Source organism: Pseudopipra pipra, chromosome Z (genome assembly GCF_036250125.1).
Source record: "Pseudopipra pipra isolate bDixPip1 chromosome Z, bDixPip1.hap1, whole genome shotgun sequence".
NCBI classification, from domain to species: domain Eukaryota; kingdom Metazoa; phylum Chordata; class Aves; order Passeriformes; family Pipridae; genus Pseudopipra; species Pseudopipra pipra.
In genome coordinates this window covers 24,861,465-24,883,805 of record NC_087581.1, presented here as the reverse complement: position 1 = coordinate 24,883,805, position 22,341 = coordinate 24,861,465, and the positions used below count along the sequence as shown (strand labels likewise).

General features: G+C 36.2%; 1 protein-coding gene across 4 annotated transcripts in view; it reads left to right on the top strand.

The window, feature by feature from the left end:
- Positions 1–22,341, top strand: part of PUM3 (pumilio RNA binding family member 3) — a 75,673-nt gene that overhangs the window by 35,754 nt on the left and 17,578 nt on the right. For 3 of the 4 annotated variants that reach the window (XM_064642406.1, XM_064642409.1, XM_064642408.1), the window contains exons 4-18: positions 1,672–1,807; positions 2,546–2,621; positions 3,418–3,511; positions 3,733–3,799; positions 4,350–4,524; positions 6,064–6,167; positions 6,688–6,766; positions 8,430–8,528; positions 9,609–9,662; positions 11,205–11,285; positions 13,168–13,310; positions 14,092–14,314; positions 15,397–15,484; positions 17,006–17,096; positions 21,462–21,714. In XM_064642406.1, coding sequence (XP_064498476.1) covers positions 1,672–1,807; positions 2,546–2,621; positions 3,418–3,511; positions 3,733–3,799; positions 4,350–4,524; positions 6,064–6,167; positions 6,688–6,766; positions 8,430–8,528; positions 9,609–9,662; positions 11,205–11,285; positions 13,168–13,310; positions 14,092–14,314; positions 15,397–15,484; positions 17,006–17,096; positions 21,462–21,591 — 1,640 coding nt within the window. In that variant the 3' untranslated portion in view covers positions 21,592–21,714. Of the gene's footprint in view, positions 1–1,671; positions 1,808–2,545; positions 2,622–3,417; positions 3,512–3,732; positions 3,800–4,349; positions 4,525–6,063; positions 6,168–6,687; positions 6,767–8,429; positions 8,529–9,608; positions 9,663–11,204; positions 11,286–13,167; positions 13,311–14,091; positions 14,315–15,396; positions 15,485–17,005; positions 17,097–21,461; positions 21,715–22,341 lie in introns of those variants that run through there. The other variant, XR_010426857.1, reaches the window with a different exon arrangement.

The window sequence follows — 22,341 nt, the reverse complement described above, 5'->3', positions numbered from 1 at the left end:
TTGAAGTCATGAGATTCAAGTTACAAATTTTCTTGGAAGTAAAATGAAAGATACAGTAGGAAATTTAAATAACTGGCATGCCATCCTAAAGCTCTGTTTATTTTAATGGCAGTGCTAAGTGGTTGGCTTGGAACTGGCAATTTTGACACGTTTGGAAAATAGAGAGCTTTTCATAGACCATTTTGGAAATGTAATCGACTGTTCTTAAAGTACTTGCTATAAGTTTTGGAATAGAAATTCATGACACAATGTTGATTATCCTTTACGTGTCTAATTTCTGTGGTCCAAACAGTCTGGTCACCTCCTTAAAAAAAAAAAAAAAGGAGACTATGGGTACTACCACTGCTTTTACATTTTATAGCTTTTTTTGTTTGTATGTTTATACAGAAAGACTAAGTAATTTTCTCGTTTTGTCACTGTTTAAGTAAATTTGTTATTTAAATTTGTTTCTTCTGCATGAGATCTGCATGTTGTCCCTTTTCCTGCTGTAAGGCAAAGCTTTACTGGGACAATTAAACAGCATTGTAAAATGAGAAATGGAATTTTATGTGAGGGGATCTGAAGTTCTGCAGGAAAATGTTACTTGTTTGTAGGACAGTAGATGATGTTGGGTATTTTACTGTTGCGGTTATTGCAGATTTGCAGAATGGCTTTGCATGAAATATGCATTGGATGTGTGGAAATCTTACTAGCAACAGAATGTTCTTATTAATCTGCTTTAAAAAAACCTGAAACCCAGAGAAAACCTCTAAATGTTGTTTATAGGAATAACTGAAGGCTGCTGTGTATTGCATAGTGGCACTGCTCTCAAAGCCTTACACATTTTGCTTGTAAGGAAAAAGAGAGTGATAGGGGAGTGATATAAAAATCAATAATACGCGTTGTAAAAGGAAAGCATGTTTTTTTGGATGGGAAAGACATTTAAGTGCAAGGTGCTGAATACCAATAAGTGATGCCTTAAGGTCTAAAAATTTAAAACTGTGTCTTTAATGTTTCTTTAGAGCCAATAGTTAGCATGACTTGCTTCTGTGAAGCCATATATTACGAGATAATGGGTTTTGTCAAGGTATGAATAAAGCTAAAATCAAATTCTTGGTGTTTTTCCGTAATTAACTTTTGGCACTTCTGTAATGTTACTTTGCCTGAGTTTTTTGTGTGGAGAGGTACAGCTGTTGTATAGTAAAATCCCACTCTTAAGGAATTTGACTAAATAAAGCCTTTGTAAAAAGGCTTTAATTTTTTTCCTTTTTCTGAGTTTCCAGATATGTATTTTTGAGTTAGGGGTCTCCTTTTAAGAGACCGAAAAGGTATGTATATATATGTATGTATATACAGTGAATTAAAAAGGGAGAGCTACTTGGGGCTGCTGTAGGCTGCTGGGTACATTTTAAGTCAATTTTCAAGGTGGTAGGAGATAGCGATGCATCCTTTGACAACTTTGAGGAAAATTCATTGTTTGCCGCCTTCTTCCAGTATTCTAGAAGGAGCAATTGCTAGCTTAGCATACTTACTCAGTATTTATGCTTTCATGTTAGCTAGCTGGGTAACAGCAGGAAAAGGTTCTGAATTGCTAGCAATTCAAGTCATGGATCTGCCACAGTTTATACTGATAAAGAATTCCGTTGCTCCTCTTTTATTGACTATAGAAAATGTATATACTTTTGTCTTAAGGATCAGATTCTAAGAAGCCAAAATGGAGCGACTTCAAAAAGAAAAGGAAGGAGTTAAAGCAAACCAGACAAATTAATGATAAAAGTAATTATGACATAATTGTAAAATCGAAGCAAATATGGGAAAATGTGAGAAGGTAATAAGGATTTTTTTCTTTCATTCCATTAACTTTTAGTCAGAAGTTGCCTGAATACTCTCTTTCTCCTCTTGTAGTTATATAAAACTGTATTTTCACACCGAAACTCCATGGGTGAACAATAACCTTGCATGCAATTTTGTAGGTTGTTCAGAGTATGGTGACCCATGGTGCTAGAAATGTCTGGATTGAACTTGTATTCTAGGCTAAAATTTGTGAGTAAGGGCTTAAGGAGTTGTCTTACTTTTTTTTGAATCCTGATGCACAGAGCATGTACTGATTCACCCTGATCCTGCAGTGGGATTACTGCATGAGTTTTTTGTGAAGGTTCATCTACTCTGGGGATGTAATTCTAGACCTGTGGCCTCATATCAGCAAGCCAAGTTAATTTTGCTTGCTCTAAGTATCCTTGCTTTGCAGTTTTGGCTGTAAGATGGTTACGAATCTTTGGAAGTGTAAACAACTCTGCAAATTTCAGTTTATGTTTCAAATAATGTTGTTACTCGAAAGAAGAATAATGTTAAAGTGTGGATATCTGGTTTGGTTTCCAGGAACTGAAGCAGCTTAATTACATCTTTTTATAGGCTTAATGAATGACAATATAAATTCAGATTAGTAGAAGCTAACCTAGTTTTATTTTGTACTGTCTTGCTTCTTAATTTTTAGATATAATTGAATCATACAAAAAAAAGCTGCTTCCTCAATTAAAATTGTTTTGCTGGTTTTTTTTGCTTATAGGAAGAAATGCCATAAGGAGAAGAGAGAAAAGCTAATGAATGAACTACAGAAGCTTCTTCATGGGAAAATTAAAAATGTAGGAAAAACTAATGGCATAGTGCATGAGTTCACCAAAGCTGCTTTAAAGAATTGTGTACTATAAAAGAACTTCTAATAGTATAGTAGTGTAGTACCTGTTCTTCCAAAAGCTACAGGGAATTCTTTTAGACTGTGAGTAAAAAGAACAAAAACAGGGCTGAAAGACTACATTTGGCACCTCTGTTTCAGGACAGTAGTCCTGGGATACTCTGTCAGCTGGCTATTTAAAAGGCTCTCTGTTTTGCCAATCAGCTTTAGTGTAGTGAAATTTGATGTTAACTGAGGTTCAGGAACTCAGAGTTTTGATTAATTACAATTATTGCTTTGCAATAATTGTAATTAATTGCAAGATAGTGTCTTGACGCTTAACTATACTAAACAGTCTCTTTGCTTTGTTCTTGAAATGCATAAATTTGTAGTGATATACATGTTGGATCTTAAAGTGGTTCTTGATATTCCATGCTGAAGTGGACATCACTCTGAAATGACAAAGGACATGAAAAAAAAATGAGATACCATTTAATGGTTTTATTTCATTATGGAAAACCTTAATGCATGTCTTTAATTACCAGCAACTGCAAGTATTGCCTGTATTTTGTTTGATAGAGTACTTGTAAAGGGGTAAAAGACCTGAAATCTTAATTTGTTATAAACATATAACTGCTTTTTTAATTGGCATTACATGCTACACATGTCATGAAACTGTACCAGAGAGCATGTACATTAAAATAAATACGGTGCCTAATGGCTATTGAATGGCTGGCCCAGGGTAATGAAGTATCTGTGTCCTTCAGCTGGCATTTGCACATGATTCAACTCGAGTGATCCAGTGCTTTATTCAGTATGGCAACGAGAAGCAAAGACAAGAGACATTTGAAGAATTGAAAGGTACTTTCTTCCCATTTACATTTTACCTTTATGTTTCAGTATTGCTGTTAGGAAGCATTTGAACAAGCCATATTGTTTTCTCTTTAATATTTTTAAATTTTTTTCTGAACTAATGCGTCATTTCTAGTGAGCTCTTCATCCTTATGTAAGTAATGACATCTTGTTTTGTGAAGTTAATGCAGTGAAAAATAAACCAACTAAATGCTTCTCCCTTCTTCTAGATAGCCTAGTAGAGTTGAGCAAGTCAAAATATTCCAGAAATATTGTGAAGAAGTTTCTTATGTATGGGTGAGTATGAGGTGAATTTGCTCATCTGTGTTGGGATGTTTCATTTCTAGCGTGAATGGTACTCTTAATTTATAGTGCATTTTTCATGAATAAAAAATAAGTCTCTGAAAACATCTTTATAATAGGGATGAGACGGGGGAGTGGTATTGCTAAGTGTTTTTCCTTTTGCAAAACATAAAGCTAAAGCTGTACCCATCAGGGATAATGTGCCAAAAAAAGGTCAGATGTATGCTCAAAGTTGATCTTTGCCTTAAAATGACCCTGGCTTTTAAAAATTTTCTCTGCATAGTAATTTGGAATGGCATCCTCTGTTCTGTAGAATTTATCCATTGGTTTCTTTTCTTTGCCTCAAAATGCCTTATCATTTCTCCATATTCTCAGCTTTCTTGCCATGTTTCCTAAGTGCCATAAGGCTAATCCAGATTGTATATTTCATGGTTTTTGTGCTAAAACTTATTACCTAAATGTGTTTTCAAAAATAAAACTATTGATAGGTAAGCTTACCTCTAAAAGTTTTAACTCTTGCTATTTATCTTTCTCTGTGAAACAGGACAAAAACACAAGTTGCAGAAATAATCAAAAGTTTTAAAGGCCATGTGAAAAAAATGCTCCGTCATGCCGAGGCGTCTGCTGTGGTGGAATATGCGTATAATGACAAAGCCGTTCTGGAGCAGAGGAATATGCTGACAGAAGAACTGTACGGGAACACTTTCCAGGTTTACAAGGTCGTGTTTCAATGCTTTGTAGTTTAAGATGGTTTAGCACCTAAGGGGGTTCTGTTAGTAATATGTTACCTATCTTACCTCCTATTTATTTTGATGAAATTTCTTTCTGTCAGCTGTCCAAGGGTAGAGCAGTTTAGCGTGTTTAAGTGTAATTATTACTTGCACGTTTCTAGTCTAGATGAAATTGTTGTGGCTTTTTCAGTTTAAACTATATAAAATATTTTATGTTCATGTGTGAGGTTGCTCTGCTCATCCAAGACAGTCTATTATCATGTAGTTGCAGTTGTAGTATCATCATGTCTAGTCTGCAGTCATCCTTACTGAGATAAGATTTAGGCTTAATTCCCCATTAGCACTGTAGATGACTCTTGTGTCAGAACTGCCTTATGGCAGAATGGCAGAATGGGCCTGTATCCATATACAGTATGCCATTTAAGCTTAATTTTTAACTTTTCAAAAAGTACAGCCTCCTTTCTTTTGAATTCTGTTTTTATTTGTTTCCATTAGTCAGGAATTTTGCTGCAAAGTACGAAACTGTTTTACACAATTACGGGAGAGTGACTTCTGCACCCTGTTGTACAACACAGCATACTTTTACCCAAGATTTCTGTTAAAACTGTATAAGAGATTAACAACTGATTTCTGAACAGTATTCCTGTTTTTTTTTCTTAATAAGAGGTTATTATAAGTTTTAATTAAGCATTTTGCAACATTGTAATAGAAAGGTGTGTGTGCTGTGATTGTGGGCAGTAATTTGTTCTGGGAAGTAAAACAACCCATAAAAACAAGTGCAGTGATACCTTTTGTCATTCCAGCATTCTTGGCATGGGTGCTTCAAGTAGCCATACATTTTGGTGCGAACCTGAAACTCAGCACAATGTAGGTTTATTAAAAATGACAATGTAGACTTTAAAAAGACCCTTCCAGCAGAGATAGTTAAAAAAAATATTTTAATTTTCTATCTAGTTAGACTGTTCTTCCAACAACAGATTATTTTACAAGAGTTACCAGTATAATTCTTTAGTTGAGATACCAGGAAGTATTTCTGTATGGAAGGTGTATGGTATATATTCCTCCTCTCTGCTGTTCCTGATCTGAAATTGAACTGGGCCCTTGTCAGCTTCTCAGTTCACACTGACTTGTGTTGCCCTCTGATGTATGTGGACATGTCATGCAGGATTTCTGTTTAGCTGAGGAGCACCTTAACATAATACCAGTTTTGTGTATTTTACCTCGTGTCTGACAGTCTCATGAAGAGCTGACATGATTGGCAAAAAGCAGCTCAGACCATGGAAGTAGTTTTTGTTTGCTAATGATGAATATTTGATTTGTGGAAACTTAAGTTTACAGCTTCTGACATACTCAGAAAAGGTAGCTTTTTAATTTTGAAATTGTAAAAGTTGTTAATTTTGCAGAAAATAATTTTTGTTTTGATGTTGTTCATGATTTTTTATTAAAAAGGGACTAAACATTATAATTTTTCATAAACTCTGATATTTACTGGGAGCAGCTAAACCTCTGGTTGTGCATTCATTTCAGACACCAGTTGTCCCAACACTGGATAAAGTGTTAGAAGCTCAGCCTGAAAAGAGAGAGGCCATCTTGGATGAAATGAAGCAGATTCTAACACCAATGGCACAAAAGTAAGGACAAAAATTGATTTAAGTTGTGGCAATCTAGCGTGAACCACTTTGTTTCTTACATACAAACAGTGACATCAATATTCTTATAAGCTCATTTGACAGTGATACAGATTCTTTTAAGCTGTAATGTTGCTATGTTGTGTAGTAAGTAACTATGCTCTTGTCCCAGGTGTCAATAATGAATAACTTACCTTAATACTGAACTCCACTTCTATATACTAAAGTGTCCCCTGCCCCAGTCAAACCATTGGTAGAAATCCCACACTCTGATGTGTTTCCATAATGCATTGTTAGATAAGCTTCTCCAGTGGTCTTATGAGATAATAGGTTTTATAACTTTTAAATTTCAGTAGAATTTTCCACATATTCTCAGTGGTAAATGTCTAATCCAAACTGACTCTGTGTGTTTTTGCACACCATCCTACCTAACTTTTTTAAATACAAATGAGGTATTGCTAGCATATGTTAAAATGATTATTTGTGGGGAACTTGTTGTTTATATTCATCTATCCAAATACAGAGAGGCGGTGATAAAGCACTCACTGGTACATAAAGTATTTTTGGACTTTTTCGTTCACGCTCTTCCAAAACAAAGATCTGTAAGTATGATTATTTTGGTTTTGGTCTTCTTTTGCCTTTTCAGTGAAATGTTTTTATCTTTTTGTGAAAGTATTGTAAGTCAACTAGACAAAAATGCGCATCTTTCATTTATAGAGTTTTACACATCTGATGGTTCTAGATGGATGACTGGGGAGTAGTGTTGTATGGAGATTTACAGTCACAGTGAACTTCTACGTCAGTGCTTGTGATACTTGCATTTAAAGAAGAAGACCTAGTGAAATGACTTGATGTTTCCTTTCTTCATGCTGAGTGGTCCTTCTCAGCAGCTGGGGAATAATTAAAGCCAGGGCCATAGCTTCCAGTAGTTTAGCTTTCCAGTGTGTAGTTTCTTAACCACTTACAGTAATTTCCCAACAATCTCTTGATCAAAATACAGTGAGATTGGGCACTTCTGTCAGCACCCAAATCCTTATCTGCTATATCTGTATTGCATTCCAGTTTTAATATTACCTCAGGCATTCTTGCAAATACAAGGCCTAAATCCATTTGTGTGAAGTGCCACTGTTTAAGCTGGTATCTGTCAAGATTTCAGCAGCCTTGTCCTGGTTCTCCAGAACCACCTCACCTCAAGCCAGGCAGAGCCTTCTAAACTTTGTCTCTTACCTTCTTCTGCCTATCTGGTCTCTTGAATTCTGCTTTGTTACTTTTAATAAACCCAAAGTGAAGGGTAGTGGAGTGGCCTGTTCATAACCTATTCTGAATCTGGATCTTACCTAATTAAACATTCCTGTGCATTCTCAGAATGCTTCTGGATTCACAGGCTTGTGTGAATCGGCAATAAGGCATATCTCCTTCTTCTTGCTTGGCCTTCTGTGCAGATGTGCTAGTATATGGACATCCTCTTTGGGGTTTGGAAACCCCTTCTGCAGATCTGTTCCTGCCTGTACATACAGCTGGTGACACCAATCGTGTTGTGATTGAGCAGTTTATAAGTAATTGGTCAAATGCTTGGAGCCTTTGGCTGGAGAGCAAGAAGAAGCTAGGGATAGAAATAGGGATAGGTGGGAGCTTCATGTTGAAGAAGTCATTGGATAGTAATAGAGGTAGTATCTAGTAAGCCAGGAGGGGATTGTTTGATTTGGTTTGGTTTTTTCCTTTGGCTGATGGTATTATTTGTCAGACAGCTTCAGGACCTCATTCCTTTGATATGAAGACTAACTTTTGGCTGAATCTTGTCATACCTGATTTATAACATAGCCTGGTGCTTAAATGACTTCTTCGTTCTTCTTACTTTCTGGCTATTGCCCTGTATATGTAAATAAATTACACCATCTTCAAAGATTTCTCCCTAAATTAATAGTTGTCTTCATCTCTAATTTCTGTTTCAGTTCTGAGCACTGTGACTTGAACTTTTTGTAATTGGATAGCTGACAAGCTTCAATACGGTTGTGATTTGATGAGATGATTATGATAAACAGTATAGTTTTAAAGAAAGAAAGCTTGTATACATTTATAGTCTCTTGGACTCTTTTTGAGGTAATTTTTCATGGGTGAAGGCAATGAGAGTGTCTGTGTAGAGCCAGAGTGTTTCTGTAGTGTTGTGGGCAGACAAAAAGATTCTTTCAGGCTCTCACCCACCTGCCTTGAGATTTCTCATGCCTTTTATTTCACCTTTTTGCTTTATCACCATTTCTTGCCCAGGAAATGATAGAAGCTATCAGAGAGGCTGTCATCTACCTGGCACACACTCATGATGGAGCCCGAGTAGCAATGCACTGTTTATGGCATGGCACTCCCAAGGTAATGTTTGTTTTCCCTCTACTTAGTTCTCTGTGATTGTCCACACAGGTCCTTCTACTAGTGCACATTTTCATGCAGTTAAGAATTTGAGAGCAAGGTTAAAAAGTGGCACCTCTTTATCTATTGACAAACACAAGCAGTAATTTTTTCATTGTGGATCAAATGTTTTCATTAGAACTTCTATAGTGGAAGCATCTCCTTTTATTTTTAGCAGAGATTTTGAAGGTGTCACATTAAGCTTTTCCATTTTAAGATTATTATCCTTTCATTTATCCCACAGGTTTCTTAATACAAGTGAAATTGACAGGAGAAAGAGGACAGTAAAAGAAGTTGTAATGTGAAAACGTGTTTGGCTTTGGAATGCTAAGACTTATAAAATGTTATAGGAACTGTGTTTTAGTTTTATCTGCTGATATAGTATCCTGAAATACTTCAGGTGTAATGTATGGCATCACCTCTTGGAAATACTGCAATGCCTCCTATGTTTTTCTGTATTAAAAAATAAAAAAGCAGTATTAAGTGGTTGTTAAAGAGTACAGAAAAAATTATGAAGTTCCTAGGATCTAGGGGTAGTAATGAATCTAAAAAAGACTGAGCAGTGATTGCAAGAGCCAAAAGAACAAGCACTGAGGGAACTTTCTGACAAGAATTTCTTGCTAGTAGTAGGGTTTTCCAACAAGCTAGAGGTCCTGTTGAATAGGTTTCTTTCCAAATGAAGAGATGAAATTTATTCTTCTTTAAGTAAGAAACAAAATATGTGTGAACATATGTGGTGGTTTGGGGTTTTTTGTTTTGTTTGTTTGTTGGTTGGGTTTTTTTCCAAGTTTTTTTGGCATCTTCTGTTGGTGGGCTGGACTTGCAAACATACCACAGCACCTCTCTTGGACTGAGTCGAAATTCAGGTTTAACTTTTCACACTGATTCTAGGTGAAGTACAAATGTGAGTCTTTGGGAAATAATAGCCTTTGCTTTAGTAAGCAAATTAAAGGTTATCTTTTTGAAAGGTATAAGTAACAGTTTAGTTACTCAGAATCACTGGTATTCAAGGCTCATTTGAGTTTCCTGTTTCCTTTTGAATAGGACAGAAAAGTCATTGTGAAAACTATGAAGACATATATTGAAAAAATAGCAACGGTGAGTGTTCATTAACCATTTATTTCATAGTCTCTGAAACAAAAGTACTTTTATAAAGGCTGATTTGAATGTTCTTTGGTACTGGAAACAATTGTGAGGTCTCAAACTAGTCTTAAAACAGTGATGATGTATTAGATAATATGAAATAATTGAACTTTATGGAATATTTAGAGACATACCATTGTGGGCACTACATGTAGTAGTATGCTTCTTTAAAGTATTTGAGTTCATTATTAGTCCTAAGTTTTCTTTCAGCTTTTTCTTTTATGGAACCCAACTTTATACTATATCTTTTTATGGCTTGTTGGTTAATTCTCCTTGGTTGGGAATAAAACAAACATGTATAAAGAAGAGAAAAAAAAATCAAGATGTGTTGGAGACATCATTGGAAAGGCTATTTGAACATGCATATTTCTTATAAGATGCTCAATATTTTTTTCAACTCAGGAAGCTTCAAAATGAATTAATGATAGAGTGACATACAATGGAAGAAGTCCATGCGTTTTTTTTTTTTCTGAGTAACATGTATGCTTGGAGACTGCAGCACCAGGAGAGTAACAGATGCAACCAGATTTTCATAGAGTTGGGCAAAACTGGAACTGTGAAAAAGAACTTTTTATACTTCTTCCCTTCCTGGTTGCTGTGTTTTTCTGTTTGCTAGTAGTTGATGTGGTCTCAGTCAGTGACCTCCAAAGTTTTTTGATCACATCATGAGTGTGCATCCCCAATATGTGTATATTTATGTATAAATTATGTACCTGTACTACTGTACTAGTATACATTATAAAATGTACACAGAAATAGAAAATTTAAAAGAATGACATAAAGATTACCAGAGGGTTTTTTTATTTATTTATTAATGGCACTACAATGGATTGTCTTGTGCAACCCACTTTGGGGTCCACTGGTCTAGGTAATGTTTCTCTCCATAATTTCTTAATACCATAATAAATGAGTTGTTACATTTTATAAATGATATATTATATAAAAGTGTAAGAGAGTGGGTGAATAATAGCTAACAAAACACTGGAGCACTGAAGATGTGGCTTCACTTTGAGGTACAGTCTCACTGACATACAAGTGAATTGGGTTGTGCCCTTTGGAGTATGCTTGGACTTGCACTCCAACAATGCAGTGGAGGCTGTATGTCATTGCAGACACATGATCTCCAAAAATACAGTGTGTGACTTAGTTCAGTTTTAAGCAAATCCACTATAAAGTCTGCATGTAATGTTCCTGCAGGAAAATCCTGTGATTTCAAATGATGATTATACAGTAGGATTAGATTAATAGCTTGAATGTGATAAAACAGTGTATCCACTTAAAATGGCAGAGCTACTTTTGTTTGAACAACATATTTCTGTTAACAAGGCTTGCTTTTAGAGAGTACCTAAACGCTGGGCTTCTCTCCTTAGATGAAAGTAGTCAGAATTTGTTTGTGGTTCATGTTGTGTTATGGTTTAGACAAACTCTCAGAAGTACCAATTCTAAGTCAGTATATTCATAAAACTTGACTGCATGTCTGATGTCTCATCTTTGCAGGGTGAATTTTCTCATCTGGTCTTGCTGGCAGCATTTGATTGCATTGATGACACGAAACTTGTGAAGCAGTTAATTATATCAGTAAGTAATTGAATTTTTCCTCAAATAGTATATTAAATAGTGTCAGTGTGTTTGCCAGTGTATAGGAGGATAAGAGTAGGAATCCACCTGCTTTTTTAAACTATTTAAATACTTTCCATCTTTTCTGTTTCATTATATTTGTGTATCATGGTTAGTTTTTTATTTTCATAGCACACCTTAGCATTTTCCTGTTTTTTAGTTATTTATTTGAATTAGTTTTTAGGCTAGGTTCAGTGCTTGCTGAAATTTGCCCTTTTTATACATGTTCATTCTGGCTAGTGGGTGACTGGAGTCTCTTTAAAGTTCATGTCTTTTGTCATAGAAGTTTGAACTCTGCAAGTTTCAAGAGATTAAATTGGTGAAAGACTTCAGAATAAGGATGTTACCTCATACAATTTACAAAATGCAAAAATATTTGTATCCTGTAATCAGAGTTCTAAGCAGCTTACAGCAGTACTCGTGCTGTGGCTTCAGGGACTGACAGCTTTAGAGACAGTGGCAGGGAAATAAAGATGAGGCAAATGTTCTGCATTGGAGGAGGAATATGAGAAGAAAGGGGTTCTGATGAGGCTTGCTTTGAAAAATATGAGCAGTTCTTCCCTTAAGCAATTTTGTATAGCGGGGAGTGGGATTTTGTACCCTAACATGGAGATTTGGCTGTGCCTTTTTAATGGGTCTGGAGAGATGAAAGCATCTTAATGTGGAGATGGCTTTTGTTTCTCAAGTATTTTAGCTGTAATTGCAGCTGGGTTTTGTTTTCAGATCCCAATCTGCAATGTAACAACTTCTGGAAAAGGTCCAGGCAAATAAGTCCTGACTTACCAGAGCTGTCTTGGTATGAGATCATTGAGGTGTTCCTGTCTGATGTTACAAGCACTCTGCTTTCTGGAGAGTTTATTAGTTCAGATACTCTGTTTGTCTTTAGCTGAGCTTCCAAGATGTCATTTAATTACTGAATCATCTGAGATCAGTAATTAATCCATCATTGAAGATAATAGAAAGTTTACCATTTGGTCATCCTACCACATCAATCTTGACAGAAGAGTAAGGGATAACAAGGAGAAGTAGCCTTCACACATACAGAATTGGCCCATCAGGGTTTATATGAGGTCAAACATAGGGAAAGGATGGCAGGGAAAATTAAAAAAAAAAAAAAAAAAAAAGATGAAAACCAGCTCTTCTGATAGTGAATGAAAACTAGTAGCAGATGGTAAGGTGGGGGCATCTTAAAATCAAGCATTGAAGCATACTCTTTGGAAGAAGCCAAGCCTTAAAATTGTCTGAAAGAGCAGTTTTTTCTAAAATATCTTATACTGTTTATCATTCTGTCCATAATAAAATTTAGCTGTAAGAAGGTAACAAAACTAATAAGATTTGAGGCGGAGAAAAAGTAAAGGGTTTTTCTGTTGTTGTTTTGTGGGTTGTTTTGCTGTTTTGGGGGGCTTTTTTGGTGGTATTACAAAACTCATCATTTTTGTGGATTGGCAGCACAGCTGGGAATTTGCAGGTAAGGGAAGGTTTTAAGCTCTTTAAATCCTTTGAGGAAGGTCTTCTCATCATCTCTCAGCTCCACAGACTCTTAATCCAGGACCAGAGAATATGTGTGGTGCTTTGAAGCTTCACATGTGATTGGAACTGTACACTGTGGGCTTGACATGTGTAAGGATTCCGGCAGATTTTAACGCAAAATCCCTCTCTTTCATGAGGACTCCAGAAATGGGTAGCTAGGAAGACTCCACCAAAGAGAGACACCACAGCAAAGAGACACATGTCTGTGTCATTTAGAGTTTTTCCTGGTATACTTTCTCACAGTTTTGATACTGAAAGTGACCAAGAACTGTTATTTCGTTAGTGTTTCATTGTTGTTTGTTTACTCTTACAGGAAATAAATGCTTCTTTGCCCAATATAATAAACAACAAATATGGAAAGAAGGTCTTGTTGTACTTGCTAAGTCCTAGAGATCCTGCACATTTTGTTCCAGAAATCATCACACTTCTGCAACAGGGAGATGGAAATGCCTATAGGTAACTCAGATATGAAGGTTATTTTCCTTAGAGTCCAGAAGAGTTCACACAACTTTCTGTCATGATTTAATTTCAATTTTCTTCATAATAAATCTAAGTAAAGTAAATATATAAAAATTATACTAATAAGTATTATTAGATACATTATTCTGTCTTTATTTTTTCTTTTTTTCCTTTTTTGTTTTTGTTTATATTTCACATACTATGGTTAGTAACCAACAAGGTATTGGTGGTCAGCAGTTTACCCCCTTTGGAAAGGGCAAATATTGTGATACGTTCTGTGTGTAAACTCATATATCAGATTTGGTGTAGAAGAAAATTCGTAATATGCATCACTGGTGCTTCGAGTTGGATAAAAGTATATCTCAAAATCTAGCAATAAAAGTTAAAATTACTAGTTTGATTCCAGTCTCTGGTATTGACATTGGTGCTTATCAGCTTTGAAGAAGGAGCAATTTTAGATGACTAGTGAGCTGTGTAAGAGATACATCTTGGTAGTTGAGATAACAAAATGAAAATAAACAGGGTAAATTATGATTAACAAAAGACTCTATGAGGTTTAAAGGCAGTAAGCTTTAAACACTTTCTCATTCCATGTGTTCTTAAACTGTGTGAGCAATATGTGTTTAATTGTGTGTGAAACAAAGGGAACATTAATGCCTATATTTTAGTCTTACAGTAATTTATATCTGTCTCAAATAGCATGTATGTTATGAATTTCTTGTTGCTTAATGTGCATACAGAGCAAGTGTTCTACATAGTGTGCTGTCCTTTTCCTCAGTAAGAAGAATACTGAACTCCGTCGCCGTGAACTCCTGGAAGCCATTTCCTCTCCTTTGCTTGAATATTTGCAAGAACATACCCAAGAAGTAGTGATAGACAAAGCTACCTTTGTCTTGGTTGCTGCCATCTTAAGAACAGCACTTGGTGACATCCAGCCTGCACTAGATGCAATTGCTAATTTAGCAGCAGAAGAGCTGATTCCGGGTGGCCGTGATGGACAGGTATTGTACAGAGGACAAGGTGCTGAGATCTTGCAGATCTTCTGTATCACTAGAATAAAGTCCTCTCTTATTCCTTTATGTAAGACCTCAGCATACTGCCCTAGTAGCACTCGCACATTAGACGTGATCCTGTTTTCTGACATTTGGATTACATGTTTTATTATTATTTTTGTTACTACATCTGGCTGGAGTCATGGTGGCTTGAGCCAGTACTTCATATATGTTGTAGAGCAAGTTGCTTCATGATCTTGCATCTTTAGAACTGCTTTAAACATTTTGTGGGAAGGTAGCTGACAAGCATGTTACACAGTTTCTCTTTTAATGTGGAATCAAGCACTTAGCAAAGTTTTGTATTTCATTTGACTATTTACACTGAGAATGACAGGGTCTCTTAGCTTTCAGATATGCATATCTTCATGTAAGGAAAGGTCTTAGATAATAGCTGTTTGTCTTTACAGTATTACCTTCTCTTCAAAGTTGTGCACCTCCCCTGTTTTGTGGAGTTGAGCTCAGTCAGATATGTGTCCGTAGACTAGAAGACAAAAAAATGCAATGTACACTATATTTAAGATAGATGTCCTCCAGATTTCCATAGTTGTGCTGGATTTGCACTGTCTTTCCCCTTCTTTAAGATACACATTTTACAGAATTTTACATGAACTAATCATGTTTTCTGTGACTTTCTGTGAACCATAGCATAGTGAATTTTCAAGTCTGTGAAAATGCAAAAGGTCTGGAAGTTCTTGCAGAAGCAGGTAGACCAAGAGATTCTGCTCTGTAATAATGAAGTCTTTGGAGGAGTGGGTGAAATGTTGGTTGATATGGTTTGTATTACTGAAAGTTAAATGTTGTAGGTAAGATGGTAAAAATTAAACTGGTCAGTTTGAATAAGTATTCAGAAACTTGCATCAAACCTCTTAATATTTGTGTAGGTGATAACTAAATGAATCAGTGTGATGTAGCATCTGAAGGCAGAGTGAATAAATCAAGCAGAAGTATTTATGGCCAGACATGGAACTGCATTTTGAAACATCATCACTAAATAATTTGGTTTGGTTTTGGTTTGTCTATTCCCCTTAAAGCTTCATATTGCAGAACATCCGGCAGGACATCTAGTTTTGAAATGGTTAATAGAACAAGATGAAAAAGTGAGAGAAAGTGGAAAAGAAGGTATGTTGGAAATTCAGCTTTATTTGATCAAATTGACTTCAGACTAATTGCTTATCTGACACACACCTAAAATAAGATTGTTGCATTTATTTCTTTGAGTATACTAATACATGCAAAATTTAATATTAGTGCTTCTGTCTTTTTGCTGCTGTGAGCTGCTATACAAACAGAATGCCAAGGATATGTTTGCTTTTTCTGCAAAGCAAGTAGTGGCTGGGGGTTTTCGCAGGAGTTTACTGTGTATTTGGGACAGAGTTCATCCCTGTTCTTAAAATGCATTGATAGCTTTACTAAATTGCATAGCAGTTTAAGGTATAATAATAGAAACAGTAAAGTCTTTCTGACAGGAACCCCTGTTTCTTTAATGCTCATGAGCCAAACTGTAATCTTTGGTGTGTTCATTGATGCTGGTGGATTAATGCTTTATAACTGTTATTACAATAATTCGTGCACAAAAATAGGACAACTTTGCTAGTTTATGTTCCATAAGGCAGATAATGAGCACAGATGTTCTCAGTTTAGCTTTTAAACTTATTTTATTACATAACTAAAATCTTGTTGTGTGAGTCACCCTATCCTAATAGTGATTTCTTTTTCTCATACAAAAACCTCAAAAAATAAAAAGGACTGAGTGTCAAAGTATAATCTGAGGGAACTTCTTCGTGTGTAGTGGGTTTTTTTCTATAAAATTATCAGACCTTGTTAAACTCTTTATTTCTTTTCTTCTTGCTACACTCAGGTAGCCACCATTTCCTTTAAAATATGTTAGTTGTACTTTAATAAATGTTTCTGAAAGGAGGCTGTTTTGCTACATCTCAAGTAGATAATTAAAAATGTGCAAAGGGAAAGTTTTATGAGTGTCTTTCAGAGGCTTGCCTGAGATGATGATAGTAATCTGGATTTATTTCTGCTAACATCATGCAATTCCCAGTTTAAGTGCATGCTGTTCCCTTTGGTTTCCTCCAAAAAGTGCCTTGCAAAATTCTTGCTCTGAGTTCATTGAATTGGTATTAAAAACCAAGCAGTTGTTATTACGTGGGGAACAAGTTGTATGAAAACTGACCTGTCTTCAGGTGGAATTTGGATCTAAAGTGATATGAAAAATAGCTTCAGTGTTTGTTTGGAGGTTGGAGTTTGTTGGGTTTTTTTGGCATTATTTACTGCTAAGTTTGCTCAGCATACAAGTTCTAAGAATAGTTTTCATGAGGTTCAGTTCTTCAAATTCAGCTGAGGACCTGAGGTCAGACTCGGTTCTTTGTTTTGCATATGTCATTAGTGTAATATGTAATTAGTGCTGCTGTTGTCTAATAAATTTCAAGCAGTACTTATAAGTAGTCTAGCATCTATGAAGATTATGCATTGCATTGAACAGTCAATTATTTAGAGGGAACTTTGTGAATAGTTGGTAACTAAAAACTATATGATTAAGTTGCTACTAGAGAGAACTTTCAACAGGCTTTTTTGTATAAAGATACTGTGTAAATTTTTTTCTTCTCCCTATCTCTTTCCCGCATTTTACAGTTTGCTTTGGAAGAACACTGGTGGAACGGGTTGGTATTGAGAATCTGAAGACCTGGGCAGAAGTAAATAGAGGTGCCATTATTCTGTGTTGGTATGTAAGGCACATGGCCACTTCTGGTTAGATTACAGTGTTAATTTCTTGAACAGCTAAGAAAACATCAGTTGAAATTTCTACCAACAAAATGTACTGTATTTCATGCAACTGGCAAGTCTTCAGTGGAACAGGGAAATGGAAGAATTCAAGCCAGAGTTTCCATAGGTTGTTCCTTGAACTCTGTCTTTTGTAGTTCTAGGAAGTAGCTCAGTATTGGAAAATCTGAAGATTAGAAATCGAATTTATTTTTAAAGTTGTGCCTACCATGTCTTGTTTTACAAGCACAAAATTCTCAAAAGAGCAGTCTACAAATACCTACATAAAAATAATTAATGTAATTAATGAAATACCTGGGACTGGTGGCAGCATACAATAATTTGGAAATTATTTTGTTTTGGTAAATTATGCTTTGTGTTGATCTCTTAATTACAAAGCCTAAAGATTTCTGATACTGGAATAAATAAATGTTTGGAAGAGACCATGCTTAAGAACAGACTATGCAAAGGCTTATGATGAGCTAACTGGCTCATGACTTTGAAGCAGCGAACCATGCAACTAGTGAGATAAAAAGTATTCCACAGGAATCAGACTAACAGTAACATTTTGTTTTATCGAATGTGAACAGCTGTGTTCATCATCGCTGCTTTTGTTTTGTAGCTTCCTGTCAGTAGAAACCAAAGGTTTTGCCTTTAACCCAGAATGTGTGGTCTGTGTTCTGGAACTTCTCTGTCAGCCTTCCACTTCTGGCTCCTTGTAAAGACTTTCACTGAACCAAAGTCAACAAACAATTCAAACAGACAACATGATTTTGAAAAATAAATCCTCTGCTTTCTTCTTGCTGCTCTGCTTTTCTTTCTCCTGAAGTTACTTTAGACTGCTCACTGTTTGCTTTACTTCTCTGCTACTTTGATGTTCTTGCTCTTTTGCAGGGTGAATCAAAAGCTGTTTTCACTTCTGTTAGTTAATCTGAGTTCAATTCTAACTTTGTTTAGGCATTATCATTCAGATCACTAGTGAGAAGAATTGCTAGTTGAGGAGTAGTTGCAATCCAGATACAAAGCCAGTTTGCACAACATCTTAATAGTCATATGGATCTGGCTGTTAAGATTGTTCAGCTGCCAGAATGATAATGCTCTTTCTTTGCCTCTCATAACAGGCCTTTAGAATTTAGTAAATGCATCTAATGTCTGTATGGTGTAGTTTTGTTAGAAAGGCTTATTTATGACACTCTATTATAAATTCTTGGAGTTTTTGCCTTTGACTCAAGGCTGAAGAGGTTCATTTAGCATGTGGTGTGGCTGGTGTAGATTGTCCAAATAAAGTTGCAAAGTAAAGTAACAGATTTTTTTTTCCATATTTAGCACTTCAGTAGCTGGCTATCACTGTGGCAATAGTCTTTGAATAGGCTTTGAAGACTTACAGATAAAACAGGAAACTATTAATTGCTTATTAGAAAAAACTAGCACAGTAGTGGTGTATTTTATGGAAAGGTCTGTGAGGAATGGCAGTCTTTCTCCCTGTCTGCTATTACTCATGTCACTACAGGATGGGACTTTGACAAGTGTCCTTTGTTACCAAGCAGGGGAGCTTATCTCACAGACTGGCAGTATTTTCACCAATATTGAAACTTAGAGGAAAGAGAGAAAAGAGTATATTGCTTCTTTGTTTGCTGGAATTTTATTCTCAAGTTTTTTCTTTATTTCACTGAAATCTGAATCCTTGGTAGATTAAACTTCTCTTGATGACTTTTTAGGCATGAAGTCCTTTTGTTTAGGCAGCTGAGAACACAAAACCAGCTCCTTTTGTTCCATTTCATGTGACACCTGCTTACCTCAAAAACATATAGTAATTAATTGCGATTTTGTTTAACTACATGCACTGAAGTCAAGAGATTATCTAAATCATACAGCAATAATAAATTGAATTTAGTCTGGTATAGATAATAACTACAGGGTTTTTTTAATATGATATAATTGTTGGATTCTTAAAAACCTTCTCATTTAAAAAACCCAGATAACTTCTTTTTCATAAGGGAGCTCAGATCCGTGAGAAAAAAGTGATTTTCAGACAATGCCATTTCCCCCTGAAGCCATGATTGATTTTTGTTTTGTTGTTGGCTTTCAGAAGCCATCTGTCACATTCATGCAAATCAGAAACTCAGAATTACTCAGTGAGTCCATTTGAAGGTTTTTGGCTATCTAGTAATTATTTGTCAGTTACGAGCAGTCATTGCATGTGCTTGACTTCTTAGTTACCTGGTGTAATCTGGACCTTCACCTTTCCTTGTCCTACTTGGTTTTAATTTGATTTTTATAAAAAAAATCTGGGGCCTGGTTCTGGCATAATACTAGCTTGAGGAGTCCTAAGGTAATGAGAGGACCCTCTGCAGGCCAGCCTAGTGTATAAAGTCTTGCAAGTACTTGAATGTCATAGATGCAGGTCTATTTACTTTCCTATATATGAATCTTCTGGGTATTTTTTTAATTTGTAAGTGATGTGTTACACCAGGGTAGAAAATGGACAAGAACTTACTTCCCCAAATGTCTTATTGACCTCCATGTGTTATTTGTGTAACCTGTAGGAGTTACATTTTATATCCACAAAATACGTACGTGCCAGCTTTCTAGATCTTATAAAAACTTCCAGAATAATAGTTTTAAAACCCCCCACTATGTTCACTATGTTGGTCTTATCAGACATGCAGATGTTCTGTATTAAGAATGCCTGTCTTGAAATACCTGTGGTTACTAGAAGTTTGAAAGCAGCTGTACATGTGTAGCTGTCAGCAGATGAAATTAATTTTTAGAAATACATAAAATGAGGTCCAAAGTGTCTTGCTATTTTGTGTGCTCTTTGTCCCTTGTGGCGAGTGAACCATGTGTACTTCTCTGTGTTAATTACCAATGTGATCAGCACATCCTTTGTCAGTGCTCTTGACTTTCTTGCTGTTGTCAGGGGTACATGACTCACAGAAAAGATGAGAAAGTATCACCCTCACCTGTGTTGAATGTCCCATGCGGTACTGCCTGTAGTGTTGCCATCTGGCACAGGATTTGGAGTTCTAAAGGAGTCAAAATATAAACCTCATCTTAAGCTACGTTAATTCCTTTATGTCTTTGTTCAGTTTGCCATGTCTAATCCTTTTTTAAAAAGTAGGCAAGAAACAAGCTTTTTGGAAGCTGCAAATTTGAGAGCCACTTGGAAGAGTCCTAGGGATTGTAAGGACTTGTAGTATCACGCAGCCTGCTTGACACCAGCACATGGGTGTTATAGTTTGTTTCCAGTCTTAGTTTATTTGTATGTCAAACTTGTAATTCTGATTTGCACACATGGTTTGCACACACTGGCTGTAGAAGACACTTTTTTTAGGCAGTGTTCACTCATCGTTTTGAAATAGCAAATTAGCTGTGCCATTACCTCTATTGATTTTCTGTTGCAGTCCAAGAACACTTCACTGTTAACTAAAGGAGGGGAGAAGGACAGTCAATACCTATGTTGATCTGCATAGTGGAGAAACTTTTTCTTTTCTAATAGTATTTTACATCTTATGATGAATTTCCTTGTTTCTGAGGAAGAAAGTTATGTTTGAAATCTGGTTTGTTTTCTAAAAGTAGTATATAAAAGGAGAACAGAACTGGTAGGGGTTTGTAGTGCTGCACTAAATGTGCCATGGAAGTACCATAGTGAAGGTACTTGAATGTATTAGATGTATGGCACTGTATGCAGTTTTAGGACTCCTGTTACAGGAAAGGTATCAAAAACTGGACTGAGTTTAATGAAGGGTGACCAGCACAGTCACGGGTTGGATCCCTTGGCCCGGTAGGAGAGGCTGTGGGGCTAAGGCTGTTTCGTCTGGGAGAAAGGGCAGCTTGTGGGCACCCAGCAGCATCCCTGGCACCCACAGGAGGGGATGGAGGAGAGCTGGTCCCTTCACAGCAATAGGGGGCAAGAGGCAGTGGCACAAGCTGAAACACAAGAGGCTCAGGCTGAAGATAAAGGAGCAGTCTTTTCCCCATGAGGATGGTCCAGCAACGGGGCTGGGGCCCAGGGAGTTTGGGCTGTTTCCAGCCTGGCAGGTTTCAAGCCAAGAGTGGGTGAAGCCTTGGACAACCTGGTCTGACCCAGTGTTTGAACAGGGATCAGCAGTTCCCTGCAGACTGATTAATTATTTGTTGGTTGTGTTCTCACTTGGTGTTTCATACTTTTTGGAATGTTTTACGTCTTTTTATAAGAGGAAGTGACAGAATCTGGCCTGAACTATATTCTTCCTAAATAGTTATTGTTTCCTTACATGGACAGCTTCTTTTCCTATGACCTGCATGCTGACCTTTGACATCCTGTAATTTTTCCTGTTTCTTGTAGCCTTCTCCGGAGCACTGATGAAAAAGTGGCAAATACAGTCAAAAAAGGACTGAAAAAGCTCATCCCAAAGCTGAAGCAGAATAAAAATGTAAAAGGAATAGAAGCATTACTGGAGAAATTGACTTCCTAATGTAAATGGAGATAAAATTATTATTTACATCAGTGCAATCCACTGAGATTTGGTAAGATTTTGCATCATGGTTGTTGAAAGAAGCAGTGTATGCATTTGTATATTAAATAATTTCTAAAACAACTGGTCATTGTACTCATTCTGTTGTGCACAGTAGATTGTTCTCAGAGATTGAAATCTCAAGAAGATATAAGAGCTACTGGAAACTTCTGAACACATATTAAGAAGTTAAATCTTTTCTGATAACTTGCTCAAAAATGTTTTGAGTCTTGTTAAAATTTGCACATATATTGTCATGGTTACCGTAGAAACACAAGCATCTGTTCTGGAGATATTGTGTACAGGCAAATACACTTGTTCTTAATCCCCTTCCCTCCTGATTTCCTCAAAAAAACAAACAAGGAAAACAATTCAAGTTCCATTCTTACCCTGTGATGGAGGCCTTCCATCATTAAGAACTAACAAGAATAGAATGAAAACAGCATCTGACCTTTTTCAGAGAAGGTCCTGAGGGAGCAGCTGACTATTTCAATGGACCACAGTTAAGTTTTGTTTTACTCAAGTCTTCTGAGAAGTACACACCTTTAAGCCCTGAAAAAACCCAAGTTTCTTCGTTGTAATGGAGGAGGGATGAATTTACTTCTGCATGTATCAAATAAGTATCTTATTGATTTCTCCTGTACCCTATTTTGATCAAGAAAAATCAAACCAATATTTTCTTTTAGAAAAAAATCCAAAGCTTTCTTCTTA